At 41.9% G+C, this 23,848-nt stretch overlaps 1 protein-coding gene across 1 annotated transcript in view; it reads right to left on the bottom strand.

Moving 5' to 3' along the window:
- The window catches only part of Dnah6 (dynein, axonemal, heavy chain 6), a 213,022-nt gene that overhangs the window by 182,303 nt on the left and 6,871 nt on the right, over positions 1 to 23,848 (bottom strand). Inside the window, 9 exon segments of the mRNA NM_001419792.1 lie at positions 8,225 to 8,425; positions 10,102 to 10,218; positions 11,045 to 11,213; positions 12,222 to 12,348; positions 12,612 to 12,732; positions 12,820 to 12,954; positions 15,405 to 15,672; positions 21,092 to 21,354; positions 22,950 to 23,111. Of these exon segments, the coding sequence (NP_001406721.1) occupies positions 8,225 to 8,425; positions 10,102 to 10,218; positions 11,045 to 11,213; positions 12,222 to 12,348; positions 12,612 to 12,732; positions 12,820 to 12,954; positions 15,405 to 15,672; positions 21,092 to 21,354; positions 22,950 to 23,111 (1,563 nt within the window).

A 23,848-nucleotide genomic window follows, 5' to 3' on the forward strand; every position in this document is an offset into this window, starting at 1 on the left:
TGATTTTTCCCTATTATTTTTAGTTAGGTGTGTGGTGTGTATGTGTGTGTGTGTGTGTGTGTGTGTGTGTGTGTGTGTGTGTGTGTGTGTGTGACTGTGTATGGGAGTTTGTGCACATGAGTGTAGGTGCCCATGGTGCCCAGAGGCATCTGATCCTTCCAGCAGGATTTAGAGATGTGAGCTTCCTGGTGTGTGTGTGTGTGTGTGTGTGTGTGTGTGTGTGTGTGTGTGTGCGCGCGCGCGTGCGCACGCGCACGTGTGCTGGAAATCAAACTTGGATCTGCAGAATCAGTGGGTGCTTTTTACTTCGGAGCCATCTTTCCAGCTCCCAAGGCAATTTTTCTTAAGTAGAATTTAATCTAACACACACACACACACACACACACACACACACACACACACACACACCGCATACCACATTGCATCTCTATTTTTCTTCCAGCCAATAAAAACCATGAGATCATGACTTCAATTTCAATGCAAAATCATTCAGTTCCTTCTGGCCTTTCTCTCTTTTCTGTTTATTGTTCTCTTTATGCAGGTGAGGGCTGGCACAGGATGGGGCAGGGCCTATGATTGGACAGTGAAAAGGGGGAGGGGACAGAGTTTTGGTAAAGGGATAGAGAGGAGAATAAAAGGAACCAATATGGAGGCAGAAAAGGATGACCCAGATCTGTGTGGCCTTAAATGGCCACAGGTAGGTGGTTATGAATATTTCTTAAGGGATGGATTTCTACAGATCAGTTTATCTTATCTAGGTGGGCAGTTTATATCATTATCAATTGGCTCTGAGTTTATTGTGTGGACGTTTTGCAGAATGTAAATTTACTGAGATAAATTACTTAGCTAAATCTGATTGTTAAGTGATAAGCTTCTAGAGTTTTGATTTGGTCGGACTGGTGTGGGTTGTGACAGTGACTGCAGGGGGCGTTTGCGGGGAATGTGAGTGGAGTCCACAGTAAGAGAGCTGCGAGATAGGAGAAGTCTGTATGAAACTGGCCTGGCAGCAACCTGCTTTGGGAACTAGATGGATGGAGAGGTTGCTGCTGGGCTCAGACAGTAGCCGGTGGCAGCGTGCGATAGAGATTGGGAGCTTAGCAGGTGAGATGCTTTGGTGACTGAGATGAAATTATCCCGCTAATGCCACATGGCTCAGCTCGCCGATTTCGGCTAGCAAGGGGCTTGAAGGTGTTTTTAATGTTTACTGCAACGCTTTCCCAACTTGTTAACTCTTTAAAGATATATATAATCTCTTCATTCCTGTGTTGTTGTTTTTTTCTTTATGAATTTGCTGTGAGCTAGAATGATCTGAGAAGAGGGATTCCCCATGAGATTGCCTATATGCAAGTCTATAGGTCATTTTCTTGATTAATGATAGATGTGCTCCTGGGTGACTGATGTACCACCCCTGGTTTGTACAACAGAGCAAGCCACAAGGAGCAAGCTAGTCATGGTCTCTATGTTAGTTCTTGCTTCTTCCTGCCCTGACTTCCCTCAGTGATGAGCTGCAACTGTAAGCTGAAATAAACCTTTTCCTCTCCAGGTTGCCTTTTGTCTTGGTATTTCATTACAGCAGTAGAAACCTAACTAGTAATGACTGCCCACGATATGTTTTTTACTTATTTGGTCAACTGAGGAACACACAGAAAGTGGTCTGGGATTGCCGATACCCTAATTCCACTGACAAAATCAAGTTTAGCAGTTGGTTTTAGCATAAGGTTATGTGGCCGAAGTCCTAACAGCATTCAAAGTTTATGTGAGGCCCTGAGTTTCAATCCCTTCAATGATGATGATGATGATGATGATGATGATGATGGTGGTGGTGGTGGTGGTGGTGATGATGATGATGGTGATGGTGATGATAATAATAATAAAAACAACTTGCTTTAATCCCCATCTTCGCATTCTTCAGTGTGGTTATGTTGCTCAACTAATTTGGATTCATTTGTTTTTGTTTGTGTTTTATGCACCCTCCAGGCTTGTTTAGAACTATATTAAGACCTACACTCAGAAGAGTTCCTCTGAGTTATAGGTATTTGCCCCAACCCCTTTTCTGGCATAAAAAGGACAGATGACATAAACTGTCTCTTGGCTTGCTCACTCAACAATGGCCTGGGAAGTCGCTCCATACAGCTAATTGCTGTCTTCCTGACTCTTGGGTTGGCTGTCGATCTTTCTTCTGTAGGGACACACAAAGCCTACTCATTCTCCTGTGGCTGGGTATTTTGGTAGTTTCCAATGTTTTGCAATCAGAAGCAAGATGCTAAGCCTCATGTATGTTCTTTTCTACCAGAGATCCTGTGTTTTCAGGTGTGTCATTGTTAAACCAAAAAGCAAATGTACATTCAGTTGGGATTTTTGGTTTTTTCGGTTTTTCTCTCTCTCATATAACGCAAGTTCTCCTTATTCTCTGCATGGCCACAATGTGGTGGAGGATGTTTGATTCCCCACAGGTTAAGCCACGGAATGTTTTAGCACATCTTTTAATTTCACTAACATATTAGTTGAAAAGATGCTAATTCAGTTTTCTATGACTTCACAGTAAGCTGTTTGGTTAATAATTTTTGGTAAAATTTCTGCCTTACACTTTGACCATTTTTCCTCCTACCTGTAATCCTGTTACCCAGTGCAAAGTTTCTTCATGCCTTAACAAGTCAGGACGGATGATATAAATACATTCTCCCAATTTGCAAACGTACTTTTATTTGAGGAGAATTCTGACCTTGCAATTAAAAATGTATGTGGTCAAGTTTATCAGTTTGCTCCAACAGGAAATCTAGGTTTTTAAATATTTATTTTTAATTGTGTGCCTGTGAGTGTATCTGTGAGTCTTGTTAGAGGCCGGAAGGGGGTGTAGGTTCCTCTGGAGCTGTAATTTTGAGGTGAGTCACCATAGATAGGTGCTTGGAATGGAACTCCAACTGTCTGTGCTCTTAACCACTGAGCCATCTCTCTAGACCCAAGTGCATCTGCATTTAGAATCATAGCTACATGATCTTTTCTTATGAACAGTATAAAAGAACTGAATAACTTTTTAAAAAATTATTTTTTTTATTTTATGTGCATTGGTGTTTTGACTGCATTTATGTCTGTATGGAATGTCGGATTCCCTGGAACTGGAGTTATGGACAGTTGGGATCAGTCATGTGGGTGCTGGGAATTGAACCCTGGTCCTTTAGAAGGGGAGCCAGTGCTCTTAACCGCTGAGCTGTCTCTCTAGCCCTCTGAATCATTTTTTGTTCTACTTACATCATATTATCTTACTTCTGATTAATACATTCCTTTTGTGTGTATTAAAGATTATTTTGTTTTTACATTTATATAAAATTGTACATACTTGTGGTATGAAGTATGTTTTGATATGTGTGTGTTGCATATTTATTCGCTAAATTGAGCTAATAAATGTAAATTTCCTCTAGTTTTTTGTAAGAACAGTTAAAAACAATTTGCAATTTTCAAGTGAATGATGTAAATATTAACTTCAGCCTCTCTGAAGCATGTAAGACCTCTTGAACTCATTTTTGTCCAGTGCGTTTTGCTAGTGTATGTTCAGGATGTGAAGTGATGGCCTTTACTATGATATTTTATATGTGTATGTCATTTACTTTGGCCCATTAGCCCCCTTCGTCTTCCTAAATGGCCCCCTGACTCCCATGGTTTATGTTTTTCAGCTGATACACGTGTTAGTGTGTATAATGTAGGATCCAGGCCCACACTTTGCATGGCTAGCCTGTGGTCTCAGCTATATCTATTGATCAGTCTGTATGTGTTTAGTGACTTCTGCTACTGTAGTCTGCATTTAATAAATCTCTGCGTATTGGAGTTTATTTGATGACTTCTCTTTTTTAGTCAACTTATCTAATATCTATTCATGAGACAGTACCAGACCCTTTTAGCTGTAGAATAATACTTATATTTAATACTAAGTAAGTATATTATCTTTCAAAGATCTTTTCTTTTAAAGTGTATATATGTGTATATATGTGTGTGTGTATATATACACTCACACACACACACACACACACACACATATATATAAAATCTTACCAGATTAATTATAAATTTGCCTAACTATTTGGGGCAAAGGATATCTTTATTGCACTGAGCCATTCCAACTAAGAATACTCATTTAATTCTGGTTTCTGTCTAACACAAAACTTTCAAATTTTCCATATTCACATGCATAGTTTAATATTTCCTATTCCGTTATTGTTTTTATATTACCCTCTTTTATTATTCGAGTGGAGGTCTTTTTCGTTTAAGCATCTCTAATATGATAGAACGACTTACATAGTATTGTGGATACATGGTCCTTAGAAATCATTTTAGTTGATGTTTTTATGTTACACAAAGTAATGAGTTTCATTACATGTGTTATACATATGCACCATTATCGTCCACTCTAGTCCCCTCCCCCACTGCTCCTTCGTGTCCCCCATCTTTACTAATCCCCTCCCTTCTCAGTAGTCCCTCTTCCTGTCTTCATGTCATAGGTACCTCCACGTCACATGCATGTATCTCACGTGTAAGCCCGGCTCAGCAAGACAGGTAGACAAACGCCACTTGTTTTTCTCCCTTACACAATCTAGACCTAACCTCATATGTGTGCATATGTATGATGTATGTGGGGTGGTCATAAACCAGAAGGGAACCACGAAAGGGGAGGAGATGATCCTAAGGGAGGGGCAGGAAAAGGCAGGAGAGTAAAATGGTCTTTGGAGATTTGATAAAATTCCTCTCTGTGACCACGGGCCCAGTGCTCCTTGGAAGGGATCACTTTCTCTATGGCAAGGTTTCTGTGTGGCTAGTTATGGAATACAGGCTCCCCCTAATTATTCAGATTTACTCTGGCCATCATCTACACGGTGATCTCAGAGTAATCTAAGGGCTTTTGCCTATTTGTTTGCTTCTTCATTACGTCATTTCTTTTCATCCTAACTGTGTAGGCCATGCCTTCTCCGTTCTTACTTCTTTCCCATTCAGTCTTCCTTATGATGAGAATGGTACAGTAAGGTATTTTATTTACATTATCTTTATTACGTTCCACTTGTGTTTGGTCTGTTTCTTTGTCTTATGAAAGAGTCTCCTGGTGTATTTGGTTCACATACATTTATATTTCATCACAAACTGTGGGGGTATCAAAATTGTTAACTATTTTTGATGGGTTTGTGCTTGTTGACTTAACCCTCCTCTGTCTGGCGTGGAGGTTAGTTAACATAGTAGGCCGGAAACTGTTGTCCTCGGCAAGGTCTGCCTGCAAAGGTGACCTTTGTTCAGTGTCAGAAAACCTGGGTTTCAGACAGGGCTCCATCATTATTTATCTGGAAAGTGAGGTTCATGGTCGAATAACTCAGGAGAACATGTGGTTTATGCTGAACTTCTGCGTTCCCTCTGGGGAGTCCAAGCAGCTTGGCTCATGCTAGGCGGAATGCCTCTGTGGTGAGACTCAGTAGGAACTTGGATGTAGAGACACCACGGCCTCCCTTTCCACAGTTTCTGTGGTTTTCACCACTTGTCTCTACTGGGAGAGGGCACTGGGGGCTCTTGCTCAGTTCTCTTAGACTTTATTTCTCTGCTGTTTCCTTTTGCTGATCTCAAGCTACATCTTTTCACTGTGTTAAGTCACAACCCTAGGTGCAGGTGCACATGGAGTCTGCAAGGTGTCCTTGCAAATCACCAATGTGTGCTGGTCTTGGGGATTCTCTGATCACAGGATTGCAAGTTCGTTCCTTCCTTCCTTCCTTCCTTCCTTCCTTCCTTCCTTCCTTCCTTCCTTCCTTCCTTCCTAGACTTATTTTATTATGTATATAGCATCCTGTCTGCAGATACTCTGCATGCATGTCTGCAGGCCAGAAGAGACCACCAGATCCCATGACAGATGGTTGTGAGCCACCATGTGGTTGCTGGGAATTGAACTCAGGACCTCTGGAAGAGCAGTCAATGCTCTTAACCACTAAGCCATCTCTCCAGCCCAAGTTCTTCTTTCTTACAGCTTGTCTCTGTCTCTATACCTTGAGCAGCCCTTCAGTGTGGCCCTTCTGAATCACTGCATTTTCCTCTAGTAGTGTATTTGTTTGTCTGGCTTTGTGGGTCAAATTGAAAATGTTTGTTAAAAAAAAAAAGAAAAGGAAAGAAGGAAACCCTTTGTGCAAACTGGTTCAGTTGACACAGGCCTGTAATTCTAGCTCCTTGGGAGGCTGAAGCAAGAGGATCACAAGTTCAAGGCCTGTCTGGGCTACAGGAGGAGTCACATGGAAACTCAGTAAAACCCTATCTCAAAATAAGGAGTAAAAAGAGGGCTGGGGAGTAGCTCCACCCGTGATAGACCCCTCGCCTAGAACACGAGACCCAAATCCTCTCTTTTTCAGGTGGATGAAACTCATTCTTACTTCACTGTATTTCTGAGTCATCTGACCTGCTTGCATTTCTAAATGCATTTTCTGGTTTTTTTATGTTTAATCACCAGTTAATTAGTCTCATAATTTGATTTTCTTGACTTTACCCTTGCCTTTGGCCTCTGTATTGTCCTGCATTCTCCTCCCATCTCATTGTCTCTTCTGTTACATAAGCCGATTATTTCCGTCTCCGAAGAATGTGTGTTACTCTCTCTTCCTTCCTTCTGGCTCTGTTTTAGGCTTATATACATTTGCAAGCAAATCAAACACAAACCACCAGTTTTATTTGCTACGCAGTGACTCCTTAGGCGCTAGGACTTCCTTCTGTAGCAGGGTCCTCGTCGGCTAACACATCCCCAGGTACTTGCACACATAAATCTGCTCTTCCTTCCTTTCCTGTGCCAATGCATTATTCGTGCCAAAGCACAATGTAAATGTGCTTTGGTTTTTAAACTGGGAAATCTGGGGGCTGGAGAGATGGGTGGTTCAGAAGTTAAGAGGACTGGCTGTGCTTGTGGAGGACTCAGGTTTGGTTCTCAGCACCCGTGTGGCACTCACAGCTGACTGTAATTGTAATTCCATGAGGTTCTATACCTATTCTGACCTCCACTGTGGAACAATAGCACTGCATGCATGTGGTACATATGTCCAGGCAAAAACTCATCCATATAAAACAAGTCACTCTGAGATGGGCATGGTAGCATAAGCCCTTAATCCCAGCACTGCAGAGGCCAAGGTTGGAGGATCTCTAGGAGTTTCAGGCCAGACTGGTCTAGAGAGGAAGCTAGAGGACAGCCAGGGCTACATATAGAGACCCTGGCTCAAAAATCGAATGAAATAACAAAAGCAAGCAAGTAAGTAAGTACATAAAATTATTTTAAGACTGAAATGTTTAGGTTAAAGAATTGAGTGTGGTATAGTATTTTCAACATCTCTAAGGACGCTTTAGTTAGCATCCGTATTGGAGAGATGCTCACAGAAGAAAAGCACTGGCTGTCACACACTGGGCTCAGTCTCCAGGACCAATCCTACAATTTGTCCTCTCATCTTCATGCTTACGCAGTTTCACATGTACCTCCCCCCACATCCCCCCTCATCACCCCCGCATCCCCCTGCATCCACCCCCATCCCTCCCATCCTCCCATCCCCCCACATCCACCTGCAACCACCCACAAAATAAACACACATATAGTCAGCTTCAACATTTAAGGGTGGTGGATGGAAGCCATTACATTTAATCTCTAGTAGGCCTCAAATAATTACACCGTGTTTAAAAAAACACAAACCACTGAAGAAAAGATGACCTCAATCAGAATGATGGCTGGCAAGACCTTGTTCTGCTCTGTTTGGACCCAACATAGTGCCCCAAGGAACATAAGAGTTTGCTAACAGCAGGCCACTGTTCTGCCAGACACAGGAAGGATTCTTTTCAGTATTATCTTTGGATTTGCAGCATATTTTTAAATCTTTTCTTGTACTTTTATTTATTTATTCTGTACGTTGGCAGGTGCCTCCATTCACGGGTGGAGGTCACAGCAGAACTTGCTTGCAGGAGTCAGTTTCCTCTCCTTCCATCGTGTGGATTCTGGGATTAAACTGAGGTTGTCAGGGTTGGCAGCCAGCACCTACCTGCTGAGCCATCTCACTGGCCCCGGCAGGACAATTTTTAAAGTTTACACATTTTTCCCCAGATTTTTACTATTTAGAGATTAGGTACCTGTCGGTTCCCAGAAATAGAACATTCAAAGATAAGACCAGAAGAACGTGCATGCCTCGATTTCTTACAGGTTGGAAATATAATAAACAGTTTTTAGTAAAAGTGAATCTACCTTTATTTGCTGGATGATGGTGAGAAAGTTCCGATCATCCTCAAACACGGCTGAGAGGCTCGGCCCCGGGCCACAGGTCTTCTCCTCAACCTTCTTGTTAATGAAAGGGCTGGTGAAAGCGTTAAAGTAAGAGTCCGGCACCAGATTAGGAACTGACAACACCGTGTTTTCAAAGTGGTTAATTATCCCAGAAATGCCATCCTGTCAGAGAGAAAACAAATAGAAGGTAAGCACAGGTGACTGTATTTACAAAGTTTCTGAATTCCCTGATAATTAAGAATGACTCATTCCAGAGTGAAAGAGATGCCTCAGAGGTTCTGAGAGCTGGAGATGAGGCCCCAGCACCCACTCTGGGCAGCTCACAACTGCGTGCACTCCAGATCCTGGGAGATGTTGCACCTTCTCCTGGTCTCCATGTTCTCCTGCATGTACAGTGTGTGCACTTGCAAGTGGACATGTGCATATGCATGCTAGCATATAACAACACATGTGTGCACAAGCGTGTGTGCACACACACACAAATACTAAACAAAAAAAGGATTAAATAAATAAAATCTTTTTAAAAACGGGACTCATACAACCAACCACAGCAGGTGTGTTGATTCTGCAATTCTGAGAATAGGCCCAATCAGAAGACACAGTTCTGTTTTCAGACGAAATACTTTCTAATTGAAAAAGAGACAAATTGCTGCAGGTGGCAATGCATGCCTTTAATCCCAGCACTAAGGAGGCAGGGGTACAAGGATCTCTGTGTGTTTGATGTCAGCCTGGTCTACAGAGCTAGTTCCAAGACAGTCAGGGCTACATAGAGAAATCTTGTTTCAGGGAAGGAAAACAAGGCAGCACATTGCGATGATTGGAAATGTGAGTAAAACCCTAGAGGGCTGTGAGAGAAGGCAAGCCAATGAAATGCCAGGGAATTTTAAATGATGATTACAAGTGTATTAGTATTTGGGAAACAGTTTCTATTCTAGAAGTATAAGCTGAGATTAAAAATTAGACATAGACACAAAGATTTATGTACAAAGACAATAACTTGAAAATAATTAGAGAAAACAAGAATATTCAAAAATGGTGGCTTAGACATACGAATTATGGTGTGTGTTTGTGTGTGTGTGTGTGTATGTGCGTGTGTGTGTGTAAAACGCTATACTCTTTCCAAAAGATGTTTCCAAAGTAACTAATGACATGCCTGTACTATAATGTTTAGGAGAGAGAGAGAGAGAGAGAGAGAGAGAGAGAGAGAGAGAGAGAGAGAGATGTTCAAATCCCAGCACTGACACAGCAGCTCACAATTGTCTGCTACTCAACGTCCAGGGGCTCTGACACCCTCACAGACACACGTGCAAGCAAAACACCAGTGCACATAAAATTAAAAGTAAATTATAGAGGAAAGAGAAGTTTGAAAAAAAGAGAAATGGACAGAGAACACAATAGAACCTCAAATTGTAAAATATGTCCAAGTGCATATAAGCTCATGGTACATTAGGTGTGCAGGCACACGTGTACACATAAAACAAGATAGGGAGGAAACATGTTTAGTGCTCTAGATTGGTAAATTTGTGGAATATTGTTAAAGAGACACATAGTCAAAAGACAGAATTTCCTAAGATAAAACATGATTTTGAAAAGACTTCAGAAGTGATGTTTAGAGCAGCACAGTGTCTTTGATGCCCCTCAGGGGCTGCTTTGGTCAGTGCAAGGTTTGTTCCATACTGAGGCATCTTCATGAGAGAGTGCCTTGCCAAGCTTTCGCTCTGACCCCAGGGCAAGGGATCAGTGCTAACTTCAGTCTTGACAATAAGCTGACCCCAAAGAAGTTCCTTCATTATTTTAAAAGTTGCTTATCTGCAGGTATTAGATAATGAAATACACACCAGAAAGTCTTCCAAAGAAGGCTCGAAGAGTAATGATTGCACCGTCAGAATCAGTTCTGTGAGGAACATGGGGATGAGAGACTCATCTTCCTCCTGCTTTTCCATCATTGGGGCCCCCTGGAAGGACCACATGTACATTGTTACAAAGACCCTTAAGCATCTAGAGCGATGCTATGAAGGAAAGCGGACATACAAAGATGAGTGGACTTGAGTCCACACAATGAGCTGAATTTAGGTCTTTGGCATGTGGAAGTCTTTCTGGGAATAACACCATAGGAAGATCAAAGGTGAAAATATTGGAAGATGATACAGCAATGTAAAAGTATCGTCTTTGCAAAACCGGAAGTGTGGGATGCGACCTTAAATAGAAATGTGGTTTGTATACTTGATAGGCTCCACACATTCAACAATCTGATCCTGAGACAGATATGGCCCTGTTCATTTCTCTTGCTGTCATAAAATACCCTGGCAGAAAGCAACACAGGGAGGAGAGGGTTGACTGGGCTCCCAATTCCAAGCTACGGTCTGTCAGTGAGGGGTGGTGAAGAAAGGAACTCAAGCCACTGTCTTCGTCACACCCAAACTCCAGGACCAAGGCCAATCACACCCTTGTTTGCTTTTGCTCCCTCTATGTGTACAGCCCAGAGCTCAGCCAGGAAATGACGGTTTCCACACTCAGGGCAGGTCTTCCTCATCAATTAAGAACAGGGTAGGTAATTCCCTTTAGACATGCCCAAAGGTGGGTCTTACTTACATAATTCTTCATTACAACTCCTTTCCTGGATGATTTTAGGTTGGGTCAAGGTGGTGATTATCACTGACTAATATAATATTTGAACAGAAACTTCTCTGTTTTTCCAAAATGTGGAAAATACTGGCAAAAACACCTGACATAGAGATGTTTGTCAGTAAACACCGGAGACTCGGTTCTGGGCAAATGTACCTTTTTCTCGATGACTTCGGGCTTATCTTCAGTAATCCACTTCTGGATGACATCTGCTGAGGGAGTTCGCTTTAGTTTATCCGAGAGGTAATTCAGAAGGGAGCTGGCAGTATTTACCGTTAAGACGTGCAAGGTGTTCTGAATTAGGTAATCATTCAGACGGATGAAGCTTGAGAAAAAAAAAAAGGCAAACACTAAACACTCTTGGCTTTCTGCGATTGCTATGCTATGCATTGTTCACAGCAACTCTAAGGCAATGATTTAAAAAGTAAAACATGGGTGTCTCCTGGAATTTTGGTTGAATTTTATTAAAACATGAGATAGTTCAGAGTTGTTCTTAGACCTTCTTCCCCAGAAAGCAAAATATATTCAATTATAGGATAGTGATTTAACTAGTGGTTTGATCTTTCCCATGGGCTATGTGATGAACAAGGTGGTTATTAAGAATAATGCGCCCAGATCCTCCAGTCAGTAGACTGCAGGAGTTCTTCAAAATGCTTTAAAGAAAAGCTCAGGGGCTGGAGAGATGGTTCAGTGGTTAAGAGCACTGACTGCTCTTCCAGAGGTCCTGAGTTCAATTCCCAGCAACCCCATGGTGGCTCACAGCCATCTGTGAAGGGATCTGATGCCCTCTTCTGGTGCGTCTGAGGACAGCTACAGTGTACTCATATACATAAAATAAATAATTCTTTTTAAAAAGAAGAAAAGCTCAGTGCACACAGTGCGTGTAACTTAACTTGGGTCTGTAGGTAAAGTATGAAATCTTTGCATGTATGTGCTAAATTGTGTGTACTTTGGGAGATTAACCTCTGTAACAAGGGCATTCATGATGCCTGTTCTTTGGAAGGATCACAGATGTAACCCAGCACTCAGGGCGTAGATCAGTGTTCTTTGACAGCAGCTCTTAGCCCAGAGGCCACAGTTTGTGTCCTTACAGGAGGGTTGGCATTGCAAGCTGTATCTACGTTTTTCATGGGTTCTAGAAATCCATCTCAGGTCGTCAGGCTTGGGGTGTGTCCACTGAGCCATGTCCCCAGCACGGGGCTGACTTTTCCATATCTTATATTTTTGGTTGTGAGCCTAGCCTTTAACGGCTGAGCCATCTCTCCAGCCCGACTTTTCCATATCTTAAGGATAGATTCCCTACTTTATCCTGAGAGAAAGTAGATGCTCTCACCATGTGAGCCTCATGCAGTGATGTCTTTTGCTGGCCTGTTCTGTGTAGGTCATTTTTTCAGATTCTCCGTAAGTGGGTAAATCAGACGGAGCGTCGATAAAACTTGCAATGTTGATCTTAAAGTAATCTAAGGACAATGTAAGGCAAAAATCTTCTGTAAAGCATTTATCTTTCAATATCCATTCAAAGAAAAACCTAACAAACCACAAAAGCCACACAATCCTTTGACTTGTGACAAGTCAGAGGCCCAGAAAACAAATGTATAGAATCTATGCATAGAAGCAGGACTTGGGAGCAAGTGAGGAAAGTTATTTCACGCTAAAGAAAATGAGAAGACAGGAGAGAGTGTTTTAGGAGGCTACTCCCCGTCCTGTTCTCAGTTCTTCATACCCTCATGAGTTTCCACTTCACAGTCGTCAGGAATAAATCCCGCAGCACGTAAGGCGAAGCGGCACGACTTCCTGACCACGTCTTTTGCCTCGAATCGGAAATATTCCAGGCGCTCTGTCACCTACACATTCATGGGTATGTTTAATTAGTCACGGCAGAATTTCCTAAGAAGAAAGGAGTCTGAAACTTGATGAACAACATCCATTACCTCCTGTACTCGCACGACTTGTGCAGCCTTGAATTCCTGCAGGGTGTAGGTGTGAAATTTTTCAATGTAACAAAGTCCCATAAAGCTCAGTTGATAGCACATGTCATTAATTTTAAGAAGAGCTGGTCGGAGATACTGGGTGAAAAGAAGAATTAATCAGTCCTACATTGTAAAAATACATGTAAAACAAAAACTGGTTATAAAAGGGGTTATTAGGGGTGTGTGTGTGTGTGTGTGTGTGTGTGTGTGTGTGTACTTGGCTAAAGTGTTCAAAATCACACATCAAGTGGGAATTCTTCAGAAACTTGTTTTGTAAAAGAATTACTCAGGTTTTCCTATTTAGTTTGCCCTTTCACCTTGAAAAGCATGCATGTCTTTTAGCTATTAAAGGAATGAGATCAATGACAAGTAGCAGAAAACTGTGCATCTTAAATTCCATTAGCTTCGGCATATGGCTACTAAAAGACTTCACAATGTCCAGTCACAACGACCACAGAAAGGAGCACTTATTCATCTAAGAGGCTATGACATAGAAAAAAAAAAAAAAAAACCTCAACTTCACTCTAGGTTCACCATGGCCAACAAGACGTGTTGGAAAAGGATAAACAGAGTCACCAAGGACCCAGTATTTCCATCCCAATAATGTGCCCAGGGAAAAAACATACACATGAGTATTTATAGTATGCTTAAAAAATATTTAGAGAATTTATAATATGCTAGGGAAAATACATATAGATGTTTATTTGTAATTGCACTTACGTATAAAAGCATTATTTGTAGTTGCCAAAAAGCAGGAATAACCCCACAAATAACTGTAGTTAGCCAGTGAAAGTAAATGGTATCCTGCAGCACCAGTGCAGTTTGAAGAGAGTACGCTGTGAAAAATGTATGTCCTATTGTACGATTCCTTAGGCCCACAGAGTAGGAAAGTTATGGAGGAATGAAGAAGGTGTTGGGGGAGGAACAAGGGAGCTGGGGAACTTTTTTTTAGGGTGATGGACATGTGCCGAAATTGACTGTGGAGATGGCTAGTCTACCCTGTGAGTGCACTGAACTAAGTTGTATACTGTAGGTGCACGTATGTAGCAAGCATACAAATTAGGTATCAACGAAGTTGTTGAGGAAAATCTAGGCACAGGTGTTACCAGTTCGGCTATTTTCGTAAAAGAATCATAAAATAAAAATAGCAGGGCCAGCAAATGGCTCAGTGAGTAAAGATATTTGCCACCAAGCCTGAGGTCCTTAGCTCAATCCTAGAGACACTCCAGGCAGAAGGAGAGAACCAGCTCCCATAAGTTCTCATGTATACCATGGTAAGCAGGTACGTGCGTGTGCGCGCGCACACACACACACACACACACACACATGCACGCACACACACACACACACACACACACACACACACACACATTGAAGAAGTAAAATGCAATAAGAATGTTAAAATAGGACCCGGAGAGATTGCTCCCTGGTTCTATTCCCTGCATCCATACAACTCCATCCCAGGGGATCCAACACTCTTCTGGCTTCCACAAGCTCTTTACACGTACAGTATACAGACAAATTTTCAGGCAACACGCAAAATAAAAGTTACTTTTTTAATTTTAAAAACAATTCTTAAATTTAAAAAAATTCAAGCATCTATTTTTTTAGTCTAGTCTGGAAGAATCAACAGACAATGTCCCTCAATTGTGTGGATCGTGCTTGTGGTGTGTTGGTTAGTATTTGAGAGATATCAGAGACATTATAGACAGTGAGTAGATTCTTAGGTAAATATTAACTTGGAAAGATGAGAACTTTCTAACATGCTAGGAAGAAATTTAAGAGGGGATACTGTCATGCCCAGTGTATTGCTGGCAAAGTGACAATCCTCCTTATATAAGAGAAGACAAAGACAAATCCAGGAAGACTGTTGCATAGTGGCAAACAATACATCTATTCTGTGTTCAAACCAGGGTGAAGTTCAAGTAGCTAAGAAGCCCATAGTAAAGTTAGAAAGGCAGAGTCTGAGGTTAACCCTGCGAAGGGATGGGCTATCCTTGCACAGTTTAGCATGCTCAGTGGAATGGATGGCCCCAGATGACCGTCCTACACACTTCCTTGGCATGATTAATTTTAATTACTCTCCATTAATCTTAGTCCTCTCAATCTCCTCTGTTGTACAACTGACATGCCTATAAAAAGCTATCAGATTCTTCTCAAAGAGAAGCAAACGGTGGCTACTGACCCTAGAAGGTGACTAGCGTCAAAGAAACAGACCGCTGAGGTGGTTATCTGTACTACACCTGAACATAATTCTTCATGGATGAGGCAGGGGTACACAGAGATCCATCGCTCAATTTAAGATTTCTAGGCTGCCTCTAGTTGAAGGAGACCCGTGTCTCTCTTCTTACTTCTGCCTTTTGCTTCCCTAGTTGCAGCCCCACGCATTACTGGATTGCTAGATGTTGTGACAGACATATTTATCTTGGTATTTATCCGTAGCAAGATAAAATACTCTGTGTCAGATGTTTCTGCACCAACGCCTGTGACCACATCACACTTTCTTTCCCTGAAATGCTTTTAAAACCCTTTTAAGAAATACATACAGGATTAACAATGAACAGGTTTTTTCGAAGCGCTTTTCGACAGCCAGTGATTTTCTTGGAGCGCACGTTTTTCCGCCACACGCTGAAAGCCTTCCACTTCCGGAAGAGTGAGAATATGGGGATCTTCGTGAGCTCTCTGTGGTACAGGTACTCCTGTTCCCACCGCTCAGTCTCGATGTACTCGATGTCATCGTTGAAAACGTGGGTAACTGCGTCTTTGCTAATTGTGTAGTAGTCATTTTTATTGATGTTCTCATAACTTACGACCCTGTGGGCGAGTACCAGTTGGGACAAATGGATGAAGTACTTGGAACAAGAGTAAGCAACAGACGGGCTTTTTTATGTAAAGAGAGAAGCGCGTTAAAGGTGAATACCATTTAAAATTTAACCAAATTCTAACAAACTTTCAGATCAAAGTCTTAAGAGAGAAAGGCAAGGTTTAAACAGCAGATGACACTTTAAGGAGATTTCACAGGGTCAGTGATGTGTTCAGTCACCGCAGTTGAGAGAACTTTCGACAAATATGCAAACCCACTATAGACATTTACACATTTATGAAGTAGCAACAAAAACATAATTTTATGGTTGGGGGTCACTACGACATGAGAGACTATATTAATGGGTTGTAAGCATTCAGAAGACTGAGACCCTTCCAAACCACTGCTTCAGAGGTTATATTCAATATCAACAGCACAGAGGACCCTTAAACTATCCAGCATTGATGGGGTTATGAGAAAGGTTGAAGAAAACATGAATTATGAATTATGAATCAAGATCCAAATTAAGCTCAAATATCTGCTGTGTCTAACTTCCTTTTAAGTATTCTTGGCTCTTGGCTATTTCTTCTCCATCTTCCAGTTTGTTGATAGGTTTTTTCCTGACCCTGCTGTCATCTAACCTCAAGCTTCACATCTTTCCTCTGTTCCTTCAGAGTGGTCTGTGCCAGCAGCCATGTTCAACCTTCCTTCAGAATCCCAACCAGTCCTCCCGCTAGTCCTCCCCTACTTCCTAGATCAAAATTTTTTTTATTTTTGAGGATTTTAAAAACATACAGTGAAATATGATCATGTCTGCATATGCATATGTGTGTATACACATGTGGAGGCCAGAGGTCAAGCTTAACTATCATTCACAGGAGTCATTTTTGTCTTGTCTTTTGAGTCGGGGTCTTTTAATAGGATCTGGGTCTTGATGGCTAAGTTGGCTACGCAGTGAGCTCCAGGGATTCCTGTCTCCACTTCCTCAGCACTGAAAGGGCACGTGAGGGCACCATGCCCTGTTTTTTATCTGGGTGCTGGGGATTGAAGGCAAATTCTCATGCCTGAAAAGAGAGCATCTCACTGACTCAGCTGTCCCCCTCGCCCTGTTTCTGCTATTGTATGGAGAAACTCCTCACAACGATCCAATACAATCCAGCTAGTAGACAGAAAAGGGAAGCGAGGTCAGGAAAAGCCCATAAAGGTTTAGATGCTGTATGTAATGTTCTGTAATCTTATTTCCTTAGTCTTTTCTTGTCCATTGCTGAAAGGTTCTTTCCCATTCAGCTTTCGAGATTCTGTGCTATGAGAACCCTAAAGCAATCATTCTCCACTGTAATTCATTTTTAGCTTCTCCCCATGCAGAAATGGTTTACCAACCAGGGCCATTTTTTGATCATAATCAATGTTACCTGGAAATGATCAACTTGATTATTAACAGTTTACCAGGAGAATGGGGTTGTAATTTTAAACAAAGGTCATGTTCTCATGCAGCATAAGAATGTTCTATAGTCCTAAAACACCCCCCGAATTTGATATAAAATACCCACATAGTGACAGAACTTTAGTGACCACAAGGGCTTATGAAGACACTAATGATAATTTCTTTATACTATACGATAAAAAATGCAAGGCACGCAGTCAACCTCGAGTTTGATAAAAGCTCCATGTAAAATGTAGTTCGTAGGTAACCATGGCGATGCCCCTCACCCTTTCTGAAGTAGCTCCCTGAGTCTCGAAGCAAGAGTTGGTGGAGGACTTGTTGAAGTCTTGGCAGCCACCTCTGCTGACAGAACTGTGGAAGCAGGGGCATTGTGTGGTGGTGGATCTATTACTGCCTGTGCCAGATGGCTAGGAATCCCAGTATTTGGATGACTCGTTCTCCTGCAATTAGCTATCAAAGGTATCATAGATTTTTTTAAACTCTAATGATGTCTCTTCTTATGACAGATGCAGTGTTAAAATTCCCTGTGGTAATATAACTGAGCTAAAATTTGGCCAAACACTCCCATGCTGAGTGTTTTAGAAACATTGGTGAAGCCGTCTCTCAAACACAGCTCTAATTAATTCCGATCCACATCTCAAATAAAAATAACCCCAGAAGTGTGTTAAATCACCCTTTCCTAGAGCTGAAATTTTAAAAACCTTCTTCTCGCCAGTATCTGTTAATGAATTTTCTGGCAACTCTTGAGATGTGTTTCGGTTTATTCAGGTGCAAAAATGTCAGTTACATCTACAGCTATGTGACCAAGCACTATTCTGTACCATCCCTAACTAAATCAGCACAGTTTCATCATTTGTAAATATTTTTCTGTTTACTGATAAAATTCTTCTTTTGAATCCAACACGTTGCGAGTGAAGCTAGACTTGTCTTGAAATAACTTGTTTTCTCCATCTATGCCAACCAATAACTGGCCTAACTTGAGACCCATCCCATGGACAAGCACCAATCCCTGACAGTATTAATGGTACTCTTATGCCTGCAGACAGGAGTCCAGCATAGCTACCATGGTGGGTTACTATGCAATTATTCAAAGGTGTTACAACTATTGTATTACATTATTTTAAAAAGAACTTTGCTATAATGTGTCTTCCTGTTGTTCATCAGTATTCCCTATTTTATATTATTTTAAAGCATTTATTTAAAAAAAAGAACAACAAAAAAAAAAACAATGGTTGGGTGTGGCCATGCACACCTTCAATCCCAGCACTCAGGAGGCAGGCAGATCTCTGTGAGTTCGAGGCCAACCTGGTCTATTACGGAGTAAGTTCTAGGACAGCTAGGCCTGTTACACAGAAAAACTGTCTTGAAAAACAGGCTTGGGGGGATAGGCTCCTCTCTTGCTGAGCCCTCTCAGCAGCCTTGGTACTTTCTACCCTTTGACTTCTAATTTAGCTTTCTGACTATGCAGCATCCATGTGATCGCCTTCGACCACAGGACTTACAACGTTCAAGTTGGGGGAGGGGCAGGAATTTAACTCTAAATGTCACTCATATCGGTCCTATAATATGTAAAATAATCAACTCAATCCCCCGGTGTAGATACCCAATAGTCTAGAAGTACAGCAAATCTCCAGAGTTGGGCAAAGCCTGCTTTTCAGTTTCCCCGCACAGTGCCTCATCTGCTGTTGACATCAATGAGAAGGAAGCCATGTTGGATTTCATTGACTTGATTCTCTGCCTTATGGGGGAATACAGACCCGCTGTAGCACTCTGTGCTATCTGGGTTGTTGGACTATTTTTCCTCAGAGGTTAAAATTATGGAAATACTTTCATATGTAAATCAAGAAATATGTCTATAAAATCAGCAAATACACTGTTTTCACTAATCTTTCTTTAAAAATCCTTAACTTCCTCTTCAAAACAGATAGTTATTTTTCAAATCAAATAAAGTAGTGATGAGAATGGTAACACTTTTGCATTATTAAATATCAAAAATAGTTTATATGTCACAGAGCTTTAAATTCTATTATATTTAACCCTAATACCTTAAAAAGAAATTAAAAATTTATCTTAAAAAACACTCTTATTTCTACTCTAATTCTCCTCAGTCTATCAACCTATTTGTTTTTATAATAAAATGAAGATTAAAAGGCATGTACTAAGAACAAGAATAGTGTTACCAAGTGTCAGTAAAGGTGGGTAGCACTCCATTTTTCCCTCAATTAGGATCCCAAAACTCGTATGCCTAAGCCCAAATGCTTGTGTTTCTCTGCCTAGTCTGTACGTGTGGTCTTCTGTGTCTCAGATAACAGCAATTCTAATCTTCACCCTCAGACAAGCCACTGTTGATATCATCCTGGACTAGTGGTGTTCCCTACTTGGGGTCTTCAGAAGCTTCTCGTTGACTTTCTCCTCAGACTTCCAGAATAAAGGCATTAATTGTTCTTCCTTGTTCACACTGGCTCCCCAACAGTTGATGCTCTTTTTGGGAGGCACAAGGACCCTTTCTGAAATGCAAGTCAGATCATGACCCTTCTCTACTCGGAGTTGGCCAGTTCTTTTCCATGCTCTCAGAGTAGACTCTAACTCCTTTCAGTGACCAACAAGGCCAAATGATCCATCTCTATTCCCTTCAGTGTCCCGCTGGCTACCAGCCTCCTCTTTGCCCCTCCAACACTGCAGGTATCTTCCCACCTCAGGGAATCAGGATGCAAACTCTTGTTGTCTGGAATGTTCTTTGTACCACTACGTAATCCCATCCCTTTTCTTCAACTTCTTCACCACACTGGCCATCCTGGTTAGCTTGCCACTTCTCTCCCAGCATTCCCAGTATCTTTAACCATATGTATTCAGTCTCTGGGTAGCTAGTTCATGCATTGTGCTTGTCCTCATTTTTTTTCGGGAGATAGACTATCCTTCTTGCAAATTATTTCTCTTATTAATGCTTTTGGGGTTCACCACAAGTCTATCATTTTACATTTTCATTAAAATAGTTTTTCTTTCCCCCAGAACAGCTGTCTTTGGTGTGATTTGGCTGCATTTAAGTACGTTCTTGAATAAGGAAGACAAGAGAGCTGACAGTAAGGATGGTAGCTTGAGGAACTGGGGCCAAACTATTGTCAGCTCCAAGGGAACACTTGACAGTACCTGTCAACCTGACTGAGTATCGGAGAAAGGCAGTGCCGTCTTTTGAAGTAGGTGGAGCAGCTACCTGTGCTGACTTTTTGTGCAGTGTGAAGGCTCATGGCTGCATGATCCTTCAAACTAGGGCAACAGCATGTACGCTGTGTCAATGGAGAGAATGTGACTGTGTGTCGCTTAAATAATGTCCCTTGTTTCTACTCTGTAAAGAGAAGAAATAACCATGTGAGGTTGGAGAGATGGCTTATCAGTAAAAGCACTTGCAGAGGACCTCGGTTCGGTTCCCAGGACCCCCACAGCAGCTCAAAACTGTCTCTAACTCCAGTCCCAGGGTATCTGATGCCCGCTTCTGGCCTCCAAGGGCACTGCATTCCTGTGGTACAAGTATGTACATGTGTATTCATATGTATAGACAGATACTCAACTACACATAAAACAAAACAAACGCTATTTATGCAAAGCCAAAGTAATAGGTAAAACACGCATCATCTACTGTTTGTAGCTTGATATTCTCTTTTCTCAAGAATAAATATCAAAAGTGTGTGTTATACTGATGAAAGTACATGCCATAGCATTATGTTAAGTAAAACCACATAAATATATGAGAAACACAGCAGTGGCTGTGTACTGCCCTGTAAAATTATTGATTTTTATAGCTAGAAAAAAGGAAAGATAAATGGAGCTATAAATAAAATTACTGTATGAGGATTTACTTATAACTGGGAGATAATCAGACTTACTTTGGATCATTTTTATCATTAGTACCAAGTCAGTTACAGATCAAACTTACAGTCTTATTTGAGATCTGTTACCCTAAATGCATTGGTTCATAAAAGAGAACTCACTTTAGATTATATGTGTCATATTCAATGGAAGACTTGGGCACTGCAGGAATCATGTACAGGAATCCGAGGTGTTCGTTCTCATGCACTATTTTGATGATTTGCAAGGGATCTCTGATGTTGGCTTTGACGACTTCTTCTCGGTCATTGAAGGTGTACTTAGGGTAAGTTGAAGACCTCATTCCAAAGAGCCCTCTCCTTCCAATACTCGTGCGTGGCAGTTTAGATGGAGAAAGAGAGAACACATCTGCAGAGGGTCGAAGGACCTAAGTGAGGGCAAATTATTAAACAGTTTCTGTGAAAAGGACAAAGGAAGAGGACAGAGACCCAAAATCTCCTCAAAGGGGAACGTTCTGAAGCTGAACGCTTTCACTGTCATTAAGGACCGGCACCTCAGTCCTCACCATTCCTTAGCCACACAGCAGTCCTGCTACCCCTTCCCCTTTAACACCAGGCTCACTACACTCACATGCTCTCTGGAATAGCTCTCTGCGAGCCGCCTTGCTCAGTTGTGCCATAGCTGTCTCCTCTCAGCCTTAGCACTTTTTTGGACGACTTTGATGCTTTTTGGAGAATGCGGTCTTAGACGGCCGCCATCATAACTTGTGGTAAACTTCTGGGTGACTACAGTGAATACTGGAAATCATTGCTGTTACTGCCTTTGGGAAGCATTTATTTTATGAATGGGATCAGTGCTTCTCAAATGTAGTTGTGGATTGGGGGGGCAGGTTGGGGGCTTCTTTAAATGCAGGCTCTGATTCAGCACTGCTGGGATGGGCCCGAGGATTCTGCCTCTCTAATCTGCTCTCAGGAGAGGTGGAGCTGCCTGGTCGCTGGACCACACTTCTGAGGTACCAGCCACGTGGTGCTCACACTCCCACGCTTTGACCAGCTCTCTGGACAATCCATATTCTTTTTAAAAATGCTCTCTTCCCCCTGGGCATTTCTTCTCACCCACATTTCTCTTTAATCCTTTTCAGCAAACTCCTTCAGTTACAACCAGGAACTCAAAAGCTACTGTTCCTGTTCAACCGTCCCTTCCACAGAAGGCGCTCACACAGTTTTTTTCTTAACTCTCAAGACTAAGAGGCCCATTTTATGCCAAGTAAATCAGTTTATGAGACACCAACTTTTTCCTGGCTCTATTTATATTGCCCCTTGAGGAGGAGGAACAGCTTCTCCCATCTATTTCCTTCTTAGTTTATCAACAATCACTTAAAGCAGTGGTTCTCAACCTGTGGGCAGCCACCCCTTTGTGGCTGGAGCAACCCTTTCACAGAGGCTGCCCAAGGCCATTGAAAACATAGACACTTCCGTTATGGTTCACAGCAGTAGAAGCATCACAGCCAGGAAGCAGCAACAACATAATTTTATGGTTGGGGGTCACCACAACATGAGGAACTGTATTACTATGCAGACCAAGCTGGCTTCAAACCCACAGAGATCTGTCTGCCTCTGCCTCCTAAGTAACGGAATTCAAGGTGTGCACCACTCTGCCTGGCTTGGTCTCTGTTTTATTGCCTCTCTTCAGAGTTTTCCAAGTTCCCCATTTCTGGAAAAAAAAAACCATCACAAATTTCAAACAATTACTTATGCGTGTGTGTGTGTGCGTGTGTGTGTGTGTGTGTGTGTGTGTGTGTGTGTGTGTGTGTCACCATTAACACGCAAGAAAATATCAGAAGACAAAAAAAGATGCTGGATGTTCCCTCCAGGACTCTCCTTACCCAGACTAATTGTCCTTGGAAACATTCTATTTTGCAAATGCAGGCAACTGCATCTGTATTCTTAGGAATTAAGAGCATGTGAACAACATCACACACATGACAGTTTAAAGACTGCTAAAGTGTTTTACATATCATACCTGTTTCCTTTTCAGAGCTTCTTGAGCCTCAAGACTACCAATTGAAGATCTTTCAATCATGCTTGGTGATGGCTTTAGAATTCCAGTGCTCATGAGTTGCTGCCGATTCTGTTCATATATGTACTCGGGCTGCTTATGATCTTGGTAGAGTTTTAGCACTGGCTTTGGGAAGTAAGAGATGGGATTATCTTGTTAATGTCATTGTACACTTTGTTCTTTACTACTGAGAGGACTGAGTTAGCCAGAGCCAGGCTGACTCTGGAACAGGCTACACACCGACAGTTTGGGAGACTAGGTCTGCGCTTCTGTTTCCCAGAAATGAGAACCTGGATCTAGGACCTGTGGTCAGCCAACCACAGCCACGGGCAGCCAATCTGATGACACCTTGTCATCAGGCCTGAAGTAAGATTAGGTAGCCAGAATGAGCAAGCAACCCCCTGGGAGGTCTCTAGAGTCTAACCAATTGAGACCCATAGAGATAGAGTTAACTTACCAAGGTAAAAGGACACACACCCCTCCCCGGAATTCCCCTAACTGACAATAAAAGCTGGGCCTGTAAGTCCACCATGGGTCTCCATTTCCTGTCACTGGTCTGATGTTCAAATAAGACTTCTCTGCTTGGTGTCAGCACTTCTAGAACTAAGATTAAGGAACGCTCACTTACCCCTAACTAACTGTGACAAATTTACTATCACTAGACTGTTGGATGAAACGAGCAACACATAAGTCTGTGTGCTGACAGAAAACAGAACCAGAGCTCTGGGATATAAAAGAACCTTTAGAATGGGACACCTGAAAATTTCCAGCAGACGCTCAGTGGAAATGAAACCCTTTGTTCTCCTGGTTGCTTTTAGACATAGCATTTGTCACAGCAACCAAAAGCAAAAGAAAGGTTCTCA

This window comes from Rattus norvegicus, chromosome 4 (assembly GCF_021556685.1).
Source record: "Rattus norvegicus strain SHRSP/BbbUtx chromosome 4, alternate assembly SHRSP_T2T, whole genome shotgun sequence".
In the NCBI taxonomy this organism is placed as follows: Eukaryota; Metazoa; Chordata; class Mammalia; order Rodentia; family Muridae; genus Rattus; species Rattus norvegicus.